The sequence below is a fragment of the Lepidochelys olivacea genome (assembly GCF_965140295.1).
Source record: "Lepidochelys olivacea isolate rLepOli2 genome assembly, chromosome: 9".
In the NCBI taxonomy this organism is placed as follows: domain Eukaryota; kingdom Metazoa; phylum Chordata; order Testudines; family Cheloniidae; genus Lepidochelys; species Lepidochelys olivacea.
The window spans coordinates 64,072,102-64,088,524 of NC_140419.1; the positions used below are offsets into that span (position 1 = coordinate 64,072,102).

Sequence of the window (16,423 nt, forward strand, 5' to 3'; positions counted from 1 at the left end):
TCCCCTCCTGATTTGTACACATTTGGATTAGTGCTCACAGGAGAGGTTTATTGCATTTGCTAGTTCCAGACCTGGCTACGGCACAGGCTGTGCAAACTTCCCTTGCACTTTCTGCCAAAGCACCTCCGTTCCGATCTGCAGCAGCCCCAGCTATCTGGGCCACCACGCAGACGAGGAAACCCATGCTCCGTCTGCAGAACATCTTGTGACTCCCTCCCAGCAGCTCAGCTGATGCTCTAACGCCACCCCGGCAAAACGCTTTGCAACCTCTGCACAAGTGTCATCCAAATCCCAACCAGGCCTGACCAGAATAATCTGAATCCAGCTCTACAGATGGTCGGCCACTCTAACTTCTAGATAAACATTGTCTACACTCTCCCTTGCTTGGCACCATGCTGGATGCGGAAGCTACAGAGTGAAACAAACTGCTGATGCATTTAATCTGCAGGGAAGATTGTGCCATGGGGTGTGCAGGCATTTCATAGTTGGTTGGGCCCTGTATCCTCAATACAGACTGCCTGAAGCAAAATGGTTGGACAGGAGATTTCTGCTGGCAGATGCACCGTTGGTGTTGCAATGTGGGCAGAGAGATGGCACCGATGGGAGGCTGGCATGTTCAACATGCACCACAGCGTGGCCAACCTGGGTTTTGTTCATGACTCTGGAGATTGCTGGCATCAAGGCGGCAGATGGCTTCTCTCAAGTAAGCATTGCTCCTACGTGCCACAGAAATGCTGTGTGATAAGAAAGGCTTTGCTAAGTAAGTAGGGGGCTGTGGAGTGAGTGAATGTCTCCTTGATTGTTCTTTGACCTGTGTCAAGGTTGATTCCCCACTCCGGCACTTCGAGTGCAGAAGGTGGGGGCCCACAAGGATTCTAAAAATTAATACTGGCTACTGCAGGCTTGTATTAAACTCCCAAGGTTACAGCTTCTCTCTGACCTTGGGTTGGTAGATGCTGCCGCCACCCAATTGCAAACCCCTTGAAACCCATGAAGGCGCACTTGGGTATTCCTCTCTGTGGGGTACCCTCAAGCCTTTTTACCCTCCATCCGGAGAAGATCTGAGAAAGAAAACAAAGGAAATCAGCTGTTGCCCCCAGCTAATTAAACAACATGCACAAACCTCTTAGGGACACAGAAATCTAATCTTGTTCTTAAAAAAAGAATACATTTGGAACTTAGGCTTTTTGCTAGATCTAAAAAGAAACAATTACAAAAATGAAGCATCGAGATAGCTCTCTTGAGGTTCAGCTTAAAGGTTACAAGCAAAACAAAAGCACCTGGGGTTAGCACAGAGGAGTCCACAAGCCTTACAAAATAAAAGAAATAAAACTAATCACATCTTTCTAGACATTTCTGATCTACTTACATAGCTGGGTTTCAGATCAGGAGGTTCGAGGTATGAACTGATGCTTTTCCCTACCTGATTTAAAGCTGCTTACAGCATTGCTGCTCTGTGTCTCCTCTCTCCAGAGAACAACAACAAAAGACAGTTTTCTTTTTTCCCCATTTTAAAAAGTTCTAGCCCTCCCATTGGCTCTTTTGGTCAGGTGCCCACTCCTTTCCTTTTACCTGTGGGCTTGTTAACCCTTTACAGGTAAAGCAAGTAGAGAACAGCACCAAGAGGGATTTTGTAGCTAACGGGCTGGCTGGGTGTCCACAAAAGGGAGCTCCCCCCGCCCCGCATTTATCACAACCTGCAATTGGCTGGATGTGCTTTAATTGTTTGCCTGACCAGTTCCCTCAAATAAGGGAATTGCTGCCAGAGCAAGGATGGGGATTTACCTGCAAAGGCGCCTGCTGGATTTGTGAATGAACTTGATGCTTGTGAATGTGGGGCTATGTTTGTGCTGCCTGATAACAGCAGAGAATGGGCCAGAGCTGTGCGCTTCAGTCCAACACTTCCACGCTCTTGCACTGCTACCCTCCACCAGCTCTGGCAATGCATCTGGACTCCCCCTGGTATTCCAGACCTGGGCCCCCCTCAGATCTCCCAGTGCTCCTCCATCCTGACCTGAAACAACCGCAGCTATTTCATGATCCAGTCCTGCAAAGTGCGTGCCTATCTGTCACTGCGGCCTGAATTCAGCCCCTCCCTTCTACCTGCTTTCAAGGTGGTATAGAGACAAAAATGTGTGTGTTGGAGGAGGAAACTAGAACTAGGAGCCTAAACCTGAGTGATTTAGCTGTAGAAATGCAATAAGTGGCCCAGGTAGCACCAAATACCAGCATGAAATCAGGTGGCCCCAAGCTACCTAGGCAGCCCTGATATGTCCCCAGAAAATCCAGAAACCTGATCCACTAGGTACATGGGGAAACTAGCAGGTCAGGTATTACACACTCAAAGTAATCCCCTAGCAGTGTTGTCTGGGCTTGCACCTATTGTTGTGGCCTCGGTAGCCATCCCAACTGCCAAACATAATGGGGAGGACCTGCAAGGACAGTCAGGAGTAGACAGGCTTCTCTGTTTTTCTCCGCTACAGAGAGCCAGGACTCTGTGCTGCAAGTTCTTCAGCACTCCTTGTCCTCTGCCTAGGGGTTCTTGGGCTTATCACCATTGGCTCCCTGGAGAGGAGAGGATTTGGAGGAATGTTGTCACTGGTTTCCTTGGACTGGCAGCCAAGGGTGGACTGGTGAGCCTGCCAAGAGCCTCCAGCCCTGCTCCGTGTGGTGGATCTGTGGTTTTGCACTCAGTGCACCTTGTGCAAAGCCGCAGATCCTTCACACAAAGTAGAGACTCACACTGTTGGCAGGGCTACAATCAGCCTAGCTTATTAATGCACCACCGGCCGCCAATCTGAGCAGCCCCATGATAACACAGGAACTTTATTGGCAATAATCAGCTGACAGCCCTGCGGCTGCTCCTGGGGCTTATTTCTCACAGTCCAGAGTTCTAGCACCATTGCTCTGTGTGACGGGGGCACGTAGAGACCCTGCCAGAGATTGGCCAGGGAAAGAGCTAAAGGTAGGACAACATAGTTAACTGCCCTGAGTACACTGATTTGCAGCACGGCAGTGCTTGACCCACTGTTGCCCACATGTCTCAGCTCCTGACTGCCATGGAGATGGTCTGCGGGGAGCAGGGGGGCTGAGTCTGGCAGGGACAGTCTTGGAGAGGAAGGAGCTTGAGGCAGAGGCCTGGAGCCGAGAGGAGAACTGGGGAAGCCTCCTCTTCCTCTTTGGAACTTGGCTCTGTTTGGATTCTGGCTGTTGGCTCAGGCCCATTTCTTACTGTGTGGGCAAACCAGGGAATTAAAATTTCAGTGGAATTTGAGCCCCTAAAGCAATGAGGCTTCTTTGAAACTCCCAGCCTACACTCTTGGCACAGCTCCATGTATACTATGCAGCCCTTACAACAAAGCAGTTAGGAAAGGAAGACTTGGGCAAACAGCTGAGATTCTGGGGAATAAATGGTCCGGGGAGAGAGGGATGTCACTTCCTAGGTAGATCTCTTCCATTGCTTTTGTCTATGAAAGGAGCATAAATGTGACTTGTACTTCCGTTTTGTCACCACATTACAGGTTGCTTTGAGCTCAGCAAAGAAACTGACTGGTCAGGGCTAAGCCTGAGCCTGTCCCTAGAGGGAGGCTGCAGTGAAAGGGTAGGGATCCCCACAGTTCCTTTTCTGTACTCTGGTATCTTTCTCCCAGTTGCCTGTTTCGGGTTTATCCTGCTCCCTGAAGTCCCATTAAGAGGACAGATCTGAATTAACAGAGGCAGAAAAAGAGGGAAAGCGAGGGATTGGGGATGAGAAGAGAGAAGCGAGAAGCGGAGGGAGAAAAGAAGAGATGAGCAAGCGGAGCTGGTGGGGGAGGAAGTGAGAGAATGAAACCGCTTTCATGTGGAGCGCCACCGGAGCAGATTGCTCCCCACTCCTCTCTGGGCTAGGAGATAGCTGTGTCAGGAGTGTGTATTTCTGCAGCATGCTCCCTTTTGTGAGATGAACTTTCTCTGCATTGATTTTTCCCAGAGAGCCAGAAAGGGGTGGGATAAACCACAAACACTGAAGTTCCTCTGGGCCTGGGAATCTCAGCACTATGGACAGCGGCTTGTAAACATGATCATGAGCAGCAGAGCATCCCTGAAGCTCAATGGGCCTGAATCTTGTGGGCGACGGAGCGGGGAGGGATGTTTGTATGGGCATAGGTCCCAGTGCCTTCTGCACTGCTCCTTCCGGTCTCTAGTGTGGCTTTTTAGACGTGGATTGAACCAAAACTCATGGACCTGGTTTCCTGCCAATCTTTGCTTTTGCACGCCCCTTCCAACCTGTGGGGTCTCCCTGTCCCTCTGTGCTTGGCTTGAGTCTCATGCCTCCAGTCTTCCCCCTGCTGTGAGAACATTGTATTTCAATAGCCCCACTTTGTGGCCCATCAACGCCACCCTTTGCTTGACTACTGTTCCTGTTGAATTGTTACTGCCCTCTCTTCTCTTCCCTGGGGGCTCAGCATGCCATCTCCCCAACCTGGGAACATGCTCCTGGATCTACCTTGGGGCCCTCTGTTTCCATTTCACTCTTTCACTGCGGCCACCACCATGGTGGAGTCACTCTATCCCCCTCCCCATCCCCTCAGAAGAAGGGGCCTGCTATAGCAGCAGTCACATCTGAGCGCCACCTCGAGGCGAGACCTGGCATCGCTGCAGCCAAGCAGGACTGGGAGTGTAATGTTTTGACCCAGTGACTCCAGCATCTGATTAGAATCTCGATGAGACAGTCAGGCTGGAGTTTTCAGGAGGGCTCGGCGCCCATAGCTTGGATCTGTTTCCTCTTTGTACAGTGGCTCGAACCAGCACCTCCACTCTCAACACCCCCAAAACTTTGGTGATGTTCAGCTCCAGGTCTTGACTTTGCATCACAGGCCCATCACTCCTGGTTATTATTTATTGATCAAAGGGAAGGGAAGCACTAAAGCTGAGTTGTTTGTTGGGGGAGGAAAGATACCCAGAGGGTTTGTACTGCAGCGATCATCTCTGTAGTTGGCTCCTCAGCACAGCACAGAGACGCTCCCCACAGACTCAAACTCCAGAATTTTTAAAAGGCCAAGCTGTAGTGAAAAACCCGATGGGTAAACACAGGCAAATTGCCCTAGAAGTCACAACACTGGATTGTTTTTTCATCAACTGAATAGTGATGGCCTTTGATTTCAGTGTCATTTTGAGCTGCATTCTTTTCTCAACAGTCTTATGCCTCCACCTGAGGGATTGGACATAGGGCCCTTCCCCTGTGAATTCAGGATAATTATGATAGGGAACACCTAACCTTCCTGCCCCCACACTGGAGAGAGAACAAGCCGTAGGAGCTGGAGTGCTCAGACATGCTGCTTTTAATAATAGAGCCAAGAACACTGATGCTTGGAGAGGTTTTCAGACCAGAACCAGAAGCCAGGTGGATGCTTAGAAATAGGATGGACAAAGGGAAATGAAGGACATGGAGAAACTGAGGTGGAGGCATGATAGGTTCAGAGAAGCACGGCAAGAAACTGGCCAGGTGCATGGAAACCCACATGCCCTTATGTCCGCTGTAGTGGACAAGTGGTCTAACCCAGTCTCCTGTTTCCAACAGTGCATAGAGCTGAATGCTTCTGAAATAGTCCTATGACCTCCAGTGTTACAGTAAGTACTAGATAGGGGATGTTTCTGCCTGAACTCACCTGCTGAGCAGCATATACTCTGAAACTTGCTAATTGGTAGCCCTTGAATTTTTTTATCCTGGTGAGTGTCACTGCAGATGCTAGTCTTATTTATAGAAGCTGCAGCTTCTTGCTTGAGTCTCATCGGGCTGTCCTGTAGGAGCAGTCCTGACAGGTTGATTGCACGCTGTGTGGAAAGGTATTTCCTTTCATCCCTTCTGATTTCATTGAGTGCCCCCTTTTTGGTGTTAATAATAAAATAAAATAAACAAGAGCACCTGCCTGGTCTGCTCTATGCTACTTGTGATTCTCTCCTCATTATTGCCCATGATATTCCCCTCTCACTGCTCCCCCTCCCCCAGACCTTGTGAGCTATCATTCTAACCCTGACATCCAAAGTAGCCCGCCCAGGAGCTCACACAATGCAACACTTTTGGTATCTTTGGTTTGGCTTTGCTAATGGTTTGAGTGCTTTCTGGAGGTCAGCCTCGCTGGAGGATGTCCTTGTTTGCTTACACATGGCTTTACAGCCTGCACTGGGGGAAGAAAACAGCTAATGAGACTGAAAGGAGGCTGTTTCTCTCCTGCAGTGCCTTGCATAAGATTTCACTGAGATCGTCTGACTCTACCACGTTAATTATGCCGTCTCATCTGCTTTTAACATCCCGTGTCCACGCCTGTGCCTTTTTAATAATAATCTCGTCAGTGAGCATGCAGACAGGCTGTGCTTTTACTAGCCAGAGTCTGGCTGATGTCATGTCTCAACTCAAGAAGTTTCCTGATTCCCTTTGGGAGATGGCTGCTAATCGGAAGCTAAAATATACACTTCTGGGTCATGTGCTCTGGAGCCAAGGGTGAGTGAATTGGCACACCAGGCTTCACTGCTGTGCAGAGACAACAACCTGCCAAGGTAATAACATCCTGCCTTAGCGTTCCAAGAGGAAATGACATCACTAGAGGCCAGGAAATTGCATCATGAGGAATGGCTCAGTGTAAAGATATATGGGGAAGCCTCAGAGCAGTGGAAATGTCTGATTACTCTGACTGGACAATGACCGCGATGAGCAGATCTTGGCGTTTGCCAAAAGGGAAACATCACAAAGCCAAGGGGAGAGGATGAGAAGGCAGCAGGAGATCAAAGCACTGTAGTCATTAGCCAGTTAATCCCCCAAACATCCACGTGAGACTCTGTCTCTGATTGGGGAAATGGGAGGTTAAATGATTTGCTCTAGGTCAGTGGTTTTCAAACTTATTTCATCACGCTCCTGTCAGGCAGTAACTGCAGACTATTGAACACTCTCCATTCTCCCAGGGAATGACTGCAGACTACTTCCCCTGCAGCCCCTTTCTGCTGCCAATTTCCTGGCTTTATACCAGCCCCACCTATTCCTTCATAGCTGGGCTCTAAACTTCAATCGGCCTTTCAGTCCCAGGCTCTCCCTCAGGGGCAGACTATCAAGTTAACTGACCTCACTTCACCTGGTCTGCCTTGAGTGGGGGTGGACACCGCATCACAGGGCCCCCTTGTACCAGGTGCTGTACAAACACATAGTGAGAGATCACCCCCTCCCCAAAGAGCTTACAGTCTTAATACACACAATGGATGAAGAAGGGGAGGGGAAATAGTGGCAGAGAGCAGTAAAGTGGCTTGCCCAAGGTCACAGAGTAGGTCAGTGGCTGAGCTAGGATTAGAACCCAGCTCACCTCGCTCCCAGTCCACTGCCGCAGTGTGAAGTGGGAAATGCGTGTTGTCTGGACTTCACAGCCTTTCCATTCAACTTCGTCTGATTATTCATAGCAGCATTAACATTTTCAGTATGTTTCATTTGCAGAAAATACTGGCATTCTCCAATGGCCGCAATAATAATTCCAAATCTCCAAGGATGTTAACCAAAGACTATTCAATAAAGTAGATCAAGGGTCTGCTTTATATTGACTCTGAGCTCAAGTCCCATTAAGGGTGCACTTTTATTTAAACGATTTACTTTTCCCCAACAATACAATTTATAGGTTGAATTAATTCTTACCACCATTCTAGAGCAAGCAAAGGGGCAATAAAAAGAAAGCCAATCCTAAGTATTTAACTGGTAAACAAGAAATTAGAAAAAGAATAGTCCAGTCATACTCCAAAGCCCCCTGAGGTCAGTGGAAAGATTCCCACTGATGTCCAGGGATTCTGGTTGAGGTCCGTGAAGACGTGGGGACACATCCTCAGCCATTGTAAATTGTCATAGCCCCACTGAAGTCAACAGAGCTATGACAGTTGACACCGGTGGAGGATGTGCCCCATAGAGTGTGATTTTTCCACAACTCCCAGCGTTGATGTCAATGAGTGTGTCTACACAGGGATAAAAGGCCTGCAGCATGGACACAGCTGGCCCGGGTTCCTAGGGCTCAAGCTAAGGGACTAATAATTGCTGTGTAGCCATTCTTACAGGGTCCCAGAGCTCAGGCTCCAGCCTAAGCCCAGACATCTCCACAGCAATTTTCCAGCCTCTGAGCCCAAGTCTGCTGACCCAGGCCAGCAGTGGGGTTTTTTTACTCCCTGTGTAGACGTACCTAATTTGTCTTCAACAGGATCAGAATCAGGCCAATGCTGAGTGGTTTGGAAAAAAAACCCCATAAAGGGGTCAGATGCACAGCTGGTGTAAATCAGCAGAGCTCCACTGAATTAAAAGCCAGCCACAGCAGAAAAGGGATGATCGCTGAAGACTCGTCACAATAGGAGAACAAGGGTTAGATTGGTTTCCTGACCCAGTGCCAGTTCAGAGCCCCGTGGGCAATGCTAGCTCTTGTTTAACTGGACCATGTGCACAGCTAACTACCCCTTTTCTACAGGCAGTTTGAGTTGCTCCCTAAGGATACGTGCTGTTTTTTATGTGTGAGTGAATTTATGGGCTGCTGAAAGTCAGAGATGAATCCCACTGGCTTGACCCAGACATAGTGCAGACTGGAGCTGCATAAACTTCCCCCATGGACAGCTGTGCCAATGCAGATCTGTACTGACCGGCAGCACATCTGGCTACTCCAGTCCTGGAATCTCTGCCAGTTCACCTCCATCTTGGCCTGCTACTTCCCCCTTTTATTCCAGCTCTGCACAGGAAAACCCTAGCATGGCTAATGTGGTTGTGAAGAAGAAACAAGTGGAGCAACGGCTTATGCATTTAATAGGCCTCAAGTGTGCTGCTGATTTTAAAGTGTTTGCTAAAGTGTCATGCCAGCTCCCATGGTTGGAGGTATGGCATGCATCAGGTTTGAAGATTTCAAACAATGTCATTCATTTTATTTTAGTCCAAAAAGCATCTTTAGTGCTTATTGCTACTTAATAAGTAGGTTATGATTGTCTCATACTCCCCTATCAGGATCAGGGCCCCCTTGTACTGGGTCTGGACAGCATCCTTCCCTGGAAAGCTTACAGTGTAGAGAATTGTACAATGCAACTTTATGTTCTAATAAAAGTACTTGTACAATGCAACTTTATGTTCTAATAAAAGTACTTAACTACATAGTGCTTTAAAGCACTCTTGGAAGATTAACTAACTAATCCTCAGCACAGCCCTGGGGAGTGGGGAAGCATTTCTGCGGAAAGAACTTGACACAAAGGGAGGATTCCTGACTTTCCAAGGGCTACACAGCAATGCAGGACTGAATTCAGAGAGGCATCCAAGGCCCTAGCTACATGGTAAAGTTGCAGCAGTTTAACTTAAATTGGTTTTAAACCCATTTAGTTAAAACAGTGTAAATCCCTGTGTAGATGCTCTTATTCCAGTTTATTTTGACTCATCTTAAATATGTTCCCAATCAATTTAAAATAATCTGAAATAACCCATTTCAATTCAAATTAAGAATGTCTACACAGGTTTGCACTGGTTTAACTAAATGGGTTAAAACACTGATTTAACATCTCTGCTTTGGAAGTGAATTAAGCTAAATCAAATTAAGGTCACTTTAATTCTGAAGGAGAGTGTCTACACAATGGTTTAATATAGTTTAACTAATCCACTTTCAATTTCAATAGTTAATTTGGATGAATTTTCTTGAGTGTCCCCATGTAGATAAGCCCGAAATTAAGATGGTGCAACTTTCCCATGTCGACAAGGCCTAAGTGAGTTGAGGAGAATCAAAACTGCTGTAATCCATCATTTCTTCTGGCCAGGTCATCACACCTACTTGGCTGCTCTTAGACTCCTATAGGCTCATACCTGCTAATTGATGTGTAATTCATGCCCCACCTATGTATTGCCCTGAACCCAGCCCAGAGTCTAACGCAGTCTGAACCTGTGTAACGGACATATCCAGGGCCAGCAGAGAGGCATAGCATGAAAAGCGACTACGGGAAAGTCCACACTAGAGTGCTACATCAGCGCAGCTGCACCGATGCAGCTGTGCCGGTGTAGCATGTCTGGTGAAGATACGCGATGCTGACAGGAGAGCGCTCTCCTGTCAGCATAATTACAGAAGCAGAAGCTATGTTGGCAGGAGAGCATCTCCTGGCAACACAGCACAGGTGTGGACAGCGCTTAGGTCGCTGTAACTTGCATCACGCATGGGGGATGGTCTTTTTTACACCGCTGAGTGACGTAAGTTACATCGACTTAAGCAGTAGTGTAGATCTTCCCTAAGAGAAGGTGTCAGTAGATTACATTACAGTAGAATAACTTCTACCCTACTTTACTTACAGCTTCTTCTAGCTCCTTAACGTAGAGTCCTGCACGCACCTGGGCAGTGCGTATAAGTAGGTCTAAGGTAAGAGCACTTAACAGTGTGAGTTTAAGCTAGTAGAAGGAGGGTGGGGGTGGTCTGAACTTGGCCTGCAGTCTGTAAATTACAACATTTTAGACTCCTCTGCATTCGCAAGGTCAGATTCCAAGTGATCTGCAAGAAAAGATGTAAGGTAGAGACTGTAGGGTATGAATCTTAGCAGAGTAATTTACAAAAGAACCAGGAGAAGGTGTAACTTACACCAGTTTAGAATTCTTTAGAGTCTCCTCTGAATTTGGCCCCCATTGTCACAGCTGGGATTAAAATTCCTGGCTCCCAGTCCCACACTCAACCCCCCTGCTGCCTGCCTTGCATATACCTTCAGAAATACATTCCCTAATGCTCTGCAGACATTAGCAGTGGGAGAGCTGATGGTGGCAGCGGATGAGAGGGAAAAGAGGTTGGCAGTCAGTGAGGAGCAAAGATGGAGGGAGGTTTCTGCAGAGGAGAAGGCTCTCTCTCCTACAGCGGGGGTGGGGAGTTGTGAACAGGGACAGGAAATAGGCAAAGTAATGGAAGATGTATTATTTTCACCTTCAGATAACTAGCTGAATGAATTGCTTTTGGAATTATCTATCTACATATACACATTCACTTCTGGGCTGAGACTGTGCATATGAAATTTTGGCTGGCAGGGTAATTTGGGGGAAAAGAAGTCATTTTAGAAGGAAAATGCCACCTCCACTAGAAGTAAAACACTGCCAGCCTGAGTCTCTAATGTACGGCAAGGCTGCTTGAGGACAACCTTTTCTCTCCCCCTCTGCGTTTCCTGCTTGTTATGTGTTTCAGAGAGATGCTCCGTAGCGTTGGGTAATGTGTATAGTTTTGCTTGAGCAGTGAATACAGACCACACCATATGGATCTCAGATGACATGATAATAATTCCGAATGCAGCTTAGCAGCCTGAAATAAAATTGGTCACTGAGCTCAATTACCATTTCATGCATATGCAATGAGGAGACATGTTCTGTGCAGCACAAAGGAAACTGTAGATTGAATGCCGTCCGCCCACATGTTAATTGCATCACTTAACACTGTGTAGGCAGCCCTGATCCCCTCCATTCTCTACTTCTGCTCTTCCCAAATATCCTGCCTCAGCTACACGAGTAAAACCGGCATGGGCAGCCTTCTCGGAGCAGGCCTCCGCTAGTGTCAACACAAGAAAAGAATAATGAATGGCAGATGAAATGGAGCAGAGTGGCATAAAATCAGCTCCCGGTGATGGGATTGATTGAGTGTAGATGGCAGAGCGATGGGGAAGCGCTGAATGGCCAAATCAGATCTGAGTCCACAGGACTCCCAAATAAAGAATGTCACATCGCCCCATCTGGGCTTTGGATAACTACACGTTGTTACAGCTGGAGTTTTGGCGGCCTTCAGGCAGCCAGTCTTTGCAGTGACTGGTGATTCTCGTTAATAGTCTCTGGCTGTTCCTTTTGCACCTGGTGTCATACTGAAGCATGTGTATGTATGTTGCACCAAATATTGCCCAAATGGCTGGAGTGATACTTAGCTCTTAGAAGATGTTCCACTTCTTTAGCATCTTTCATCAAGTGATCCAAAAACATATTTCACACCATCAGTTAATCCTCACAATGGCCTCTGCAATATTGTCAAAGGAATGTTTTGCAATAATCATTTTCCAGGTGGGGAAACTGAGGCACAGAGAAGTCTTGCTCAAAGACACAGAGTGACCCAGTGGCAGACAAGGAATCTGGAAATCCTGGCTCCTGGATCATGGCAGGAGAGACCCCTTAAGTTAATTGTATACGACCAGAATTCAGAGCGCAGATCTGTGCTGTGTCAGGCAGCACCTGAATTTAAGATGGCTACAATACCACATTGTACTGCAAGAGGGGTACAACTAGGGCTTGAAATCTAGGCGATCTAGATGATTTCATGAGCTTTCCATCATGTAAGATGGCAAAAATCCCACAGGCAGATTCTGCAAAAAATATATTTGCAAGCAATTTTTCCAGTAAAATCCACACCTTTGCTTTGCTAGTATTTGAGAAGCTTTCCAGGAACAGTTGTGCATGGGGAAAGGGAAATTTTTATGAATAATTGCGTGACTAGATCGTTATATGAGTATTCACATCATTCACGAGCACCTTGAAAGTTTCTTGGGGGACTGGGAGTCAGTCGCTGCGGAAGCACAAGATCATGTGACTTAGATGACCAAACACGCAGCGCAAATAGGACGTTATGAATAGCAATAGTCACAGAGTGCAGTGGGTCAGGTGTCACCTGCAGGCTAAAATGTGTTTGCATAAATCATGCTTTGGCTAATTTTAAATAACAAACACATTCATAAATATCAACATCTACCCGTAGAGCATTCACCAAGGGACAAAGGGGACAAACTCAGCCAGTAATTTCTTCCCTGCAAATTGTTCACCCAGCTTTGCTCACAATATCAGCTGCAATTAGATGCAAAGCTGCAGTTCCCAGGAAGGCGCTACACTCACAGTCTGAATTCTTCCCATGCCATCAGAGTGCATTTAGGGCATAAATGAGGCTGTCGTCCCTGTCTGTCACGATGTTTGCTGGAATGGCAAATGGAATGGTTATGTTTCCATAACTGTTTTACAAAGATCCATTGTTGGCTGTAGTTCAACCCCCAACTTGGAGGGTCAGTGGACTGCTTTTCATCTGGCTCCTACCCTTTGATGTGTCTGTCTCAGGTGACCCTCCCAAGTTAAAACTCCACCCGCACTGGCATAGCATTGCACCGTGCCCAGGTACAGCCCCAGGGAAGGGCTCACAAAAGAAGGCCAGATTTTCAGAAAAGCTCAACATCTTTCACACTGCGCTCTTTTAAAAATCTGCCAGTGTCACAAGGGGATCTGCGGGGCACTGGCCACTTCTAAAAATCTGGCTCTGATTTTGGGTACTTAGAAAATCTGGCCCTGACCGCTTCAGAAAACCTTGCCACCCATGCAGCTTGAGCCCAGACGTGAATGCTGAACCCTAACCTAAACCTGATCCAGATCAGCAGCCTCCTCCGCCCATCTCTCATTGAGACCAGGTTCCCAGGAGCCAGCACACACGATGAATCTACCATCCCTCGGCATTGCTGTTCTGCCATGATCTCATTCTCACACGCGGGGCACATTCAACACCAAGGACATTCATCGCTGGTCAGTTGACAGCAGAAGGACAACATTTCAAAGCGGGGAAGATGAAGCAGGGTGTCTAGTGCTCTGCTTCCCTCCCCACGTGGGGAGGACACATTTTTCAAGGCCATGTTTCTATTTTAATAGCCAATTTTCAGAAGTTGGTTCTAAACCAGTGGCAAGGGCAGCAGGGGGAGGACACAATGCAGTCATGAAAACTTGCACTGAGATAAATCAAGAGAGGGAGGGAGAGAGGTGGCAGAGTCAGACGTTGTTCATCGCCGTTCAGGAAGGAGGAGAGCTGGACACTGCCTGAGTGCAACAAGGATTTTACTGGAGTGGAGGAGATCAGGAAGGAACGGGATAGTAGTGGCTAGAGGCTATTGCAATCTCATGGCTAGTGTGAAATGAGTTTGGTGGGCTCAGCCCAGTTCCTAGTGGACATAAGTCCCCATCTCAGACAGGCATATTCCCGGCTGTCACTAGGCTTGACTGGGCCCTGGGCTCCAGAGGTCTACAGGCATACTGATGGGTGAAGTATGTCCCACCCTTGTTCCAGGAAGAGCCAGCATTTAGTCTCCAGAGCTAGCAAACCCTTTCACGTGCATTGAGTTTGCTTCAGTGGAATGGGAATGTAGACTAGACCCAAAGCACCTCAAAGGTGTGAACGGTCAGCTTGGCTCCTGCCAGCTGGGCCTGAGGGGCATTCTCTTTTGGCTCATCTGCTAGAATAGCTGCCTGTGAGCCATGAGGTTTCTGGTTCCTATCCCACTGGAGGGAGCATGCGGCTAGGATAACACACACCAGTGAACTGAAGCACTATGCTGGTCAAGATGAAGTAACTCCTGCATTTCACTACTGTGAGGCAACAATCCAGGTCATGCACTGACCCCGAATAAACTGCCTTTCTAGCAGGTTTCCAGTTTCCAAGCACTCAAGAGGTCCCTCCATGGGAAGCTGCTCAGTCACCCTGGCTGATAAAATTCAGGAGCACAGATAGTCTTGTCACTAAGGCACTGGCCTGGCACTCAGAGCAGAGCTGGGCGCAGAACAGAAATTCCCTTTCTAAACGTTTCATCCAGAGAACGTCAACCGGGGATGTGTCACCAATGTCGGAACTTTTTCCCCTTTTCTTCTCAAAATCAGAATTTGGCAGAATCAACCTGATTGTGTGATGCCTTTTGATTTTGACAGAACTGCATTTTCTGATGGAAAACTGTTCCATCAAAGCTTTTTCCACAGACTATTCATGTGACCCTCGGCCAGTCAGTTAATCGCTCCGTGCTTCAGTGTCCCAGCTGTAAAATGGGGATAATAATGTATCCCTGCTCCCACTCGTTGTCTGTCTTGTCCATTTAGAATGTAAACACTTCATGGTAGGGGCTGTCTCTTACTAAGCGTATATTTTAGAGGGCTTTCCCTTTACCCTCTCTCCGGTTCTTGTCACACAGACAGAAAGCAGACGACCAGAAGTCCGAAGTGCAGGCAATGCGATGTTTATTGGGGTTAGTTCCAAGCAAGCATATCCATAGCTCTACAAGCCAGCAGAGTCCGTTTCCCAGTGTTCTGTTCCAAGCTCTGACGCTGCATAGCGTTCACCCCGATGTCCCCCTTCCCAGCTCTGACGCCGCAGAGCCTTGACTGTGTCCCCATTCCCTATTTCCCCCCTTCTCCTCCTTAGCAGGCCCAAATATACCTGCAATGCACGCCTACAGTCCCACCCCCTTTGTACCCCATGGGAGGGGTAAGGAGTGAGGTTATGCTACAGTCAGAGTCAGGCATTTCTTTGGTCTTTTAGGGTTTTATACCTTCTCCCCAGTCCTCCCTTGTCCCTCCCAACTGGTTGCTTGACCTTGCCTTGAGATAGGGGTTGAGGCAATCGTACCGAGTAACACTTTAACCGCTTTTATCTGTTCCATTTGTACTAACAAATCCATCTGACTAGGCAGAAGCAACTTACACGGTCTTTGTCCTTTGTTTACACATATTATAAATATAAGAGTATCAAAAAGTCAAACCCAAAATTCTATCTCAGGCTGACAAACAAACCAATATACTAATAGTATGCACAATGCCTATACTACTGTACCCACATACTCTGCCTCCCTGGCACCTCAACTGGTGCTGGTAGGTGCTAGGTATAATAAATAACAGTAGCATGGGCAACCTGCCCATCTTCCCCTGCTCAGTCCACCCAGATGCCTTTTTCACCTTCTGTTTCCCAGGAGTTCTGGTGTGAATCTGACTCAGCGGCCCCAAGACCCTGCACTCTGGGCTTTGGCAGCAGAGCACTGTGTGTCTGTTCCAGGCTAGATAATTCCTCATAATAGGACATGCTGTCTTGTCTCTTTTGGCAGGAATATACCATTGATATCTTCTTTGCTCAGACCTGGTATGACCGGCGCCTTCGCTTTAACAGTACCCTCAAAGCCCTCACTCTGAACACTAACATGGTGAGCCGCATCTGGATCCCAGATACCTTTTTCAGGAACTCCAAGCGGGCCGACTCGCACTGGATAACCACGCCCAACCAGCTGCTCAGGATCTGGAATGATGGCAAGGTGCTCTACACACTCCGGTACGTCTCGGGCATCAGCCACAAACGCAAAGTAACTAAATAACCCCTGCAGCTTTGTGCTGCTGTGCTGGAGCACAGAGGTGATGATGCAGTCAAGTCACAGTGCAAGAGGTTCCCAGGTGCTGTGCTACCATACAGAAAAGATGATGCAATGGTATCTCAGAGCTGGGGGTCACTGGGGGCTGTGCTGTGAGCTAGCAGAGGGGATGCAGTGGTGTCTCAGTGCTGGGGGTCACTGGGGGCTGTGCTGTGATCTAGCAGAGGGGATGCAGTGGTGTCTCAGTGCTGGGGGTCACTGGGGGCTGTGCTGTGATCTAGCAGAGGGGATGAAGTGGTGTCTC

At 47.9% G+C, this 16,423-nt stretch overlaps 1 protein-coding gene across 4 annotated transcripts in view; it reads left to right on the forward strand.

The window, feature by feature from the left end:
- Positions 1-16,423, forward strand: part of LOC311526682 (gamma-aminobutyric acid receptor subunit gamma-4) — a 74,482-nt gene that overhangs the window by 32,843 nt on the left and 25,216 nt on the right. For all 4 annotated transcript variants that reach the window (XM_084639946.1, XM_084639945.1, XM_084639943.1 and 1 more), the window contains one exon: positions 15,862-16,082. In XM_084639946.1, the coding sequence (XP_084496072.1) occupies positions 15,862-16,082 (221 nt within the window). The remainder of the gene's footprint in view (positions 1-15,861; positions 16,083-16,423) is intronic.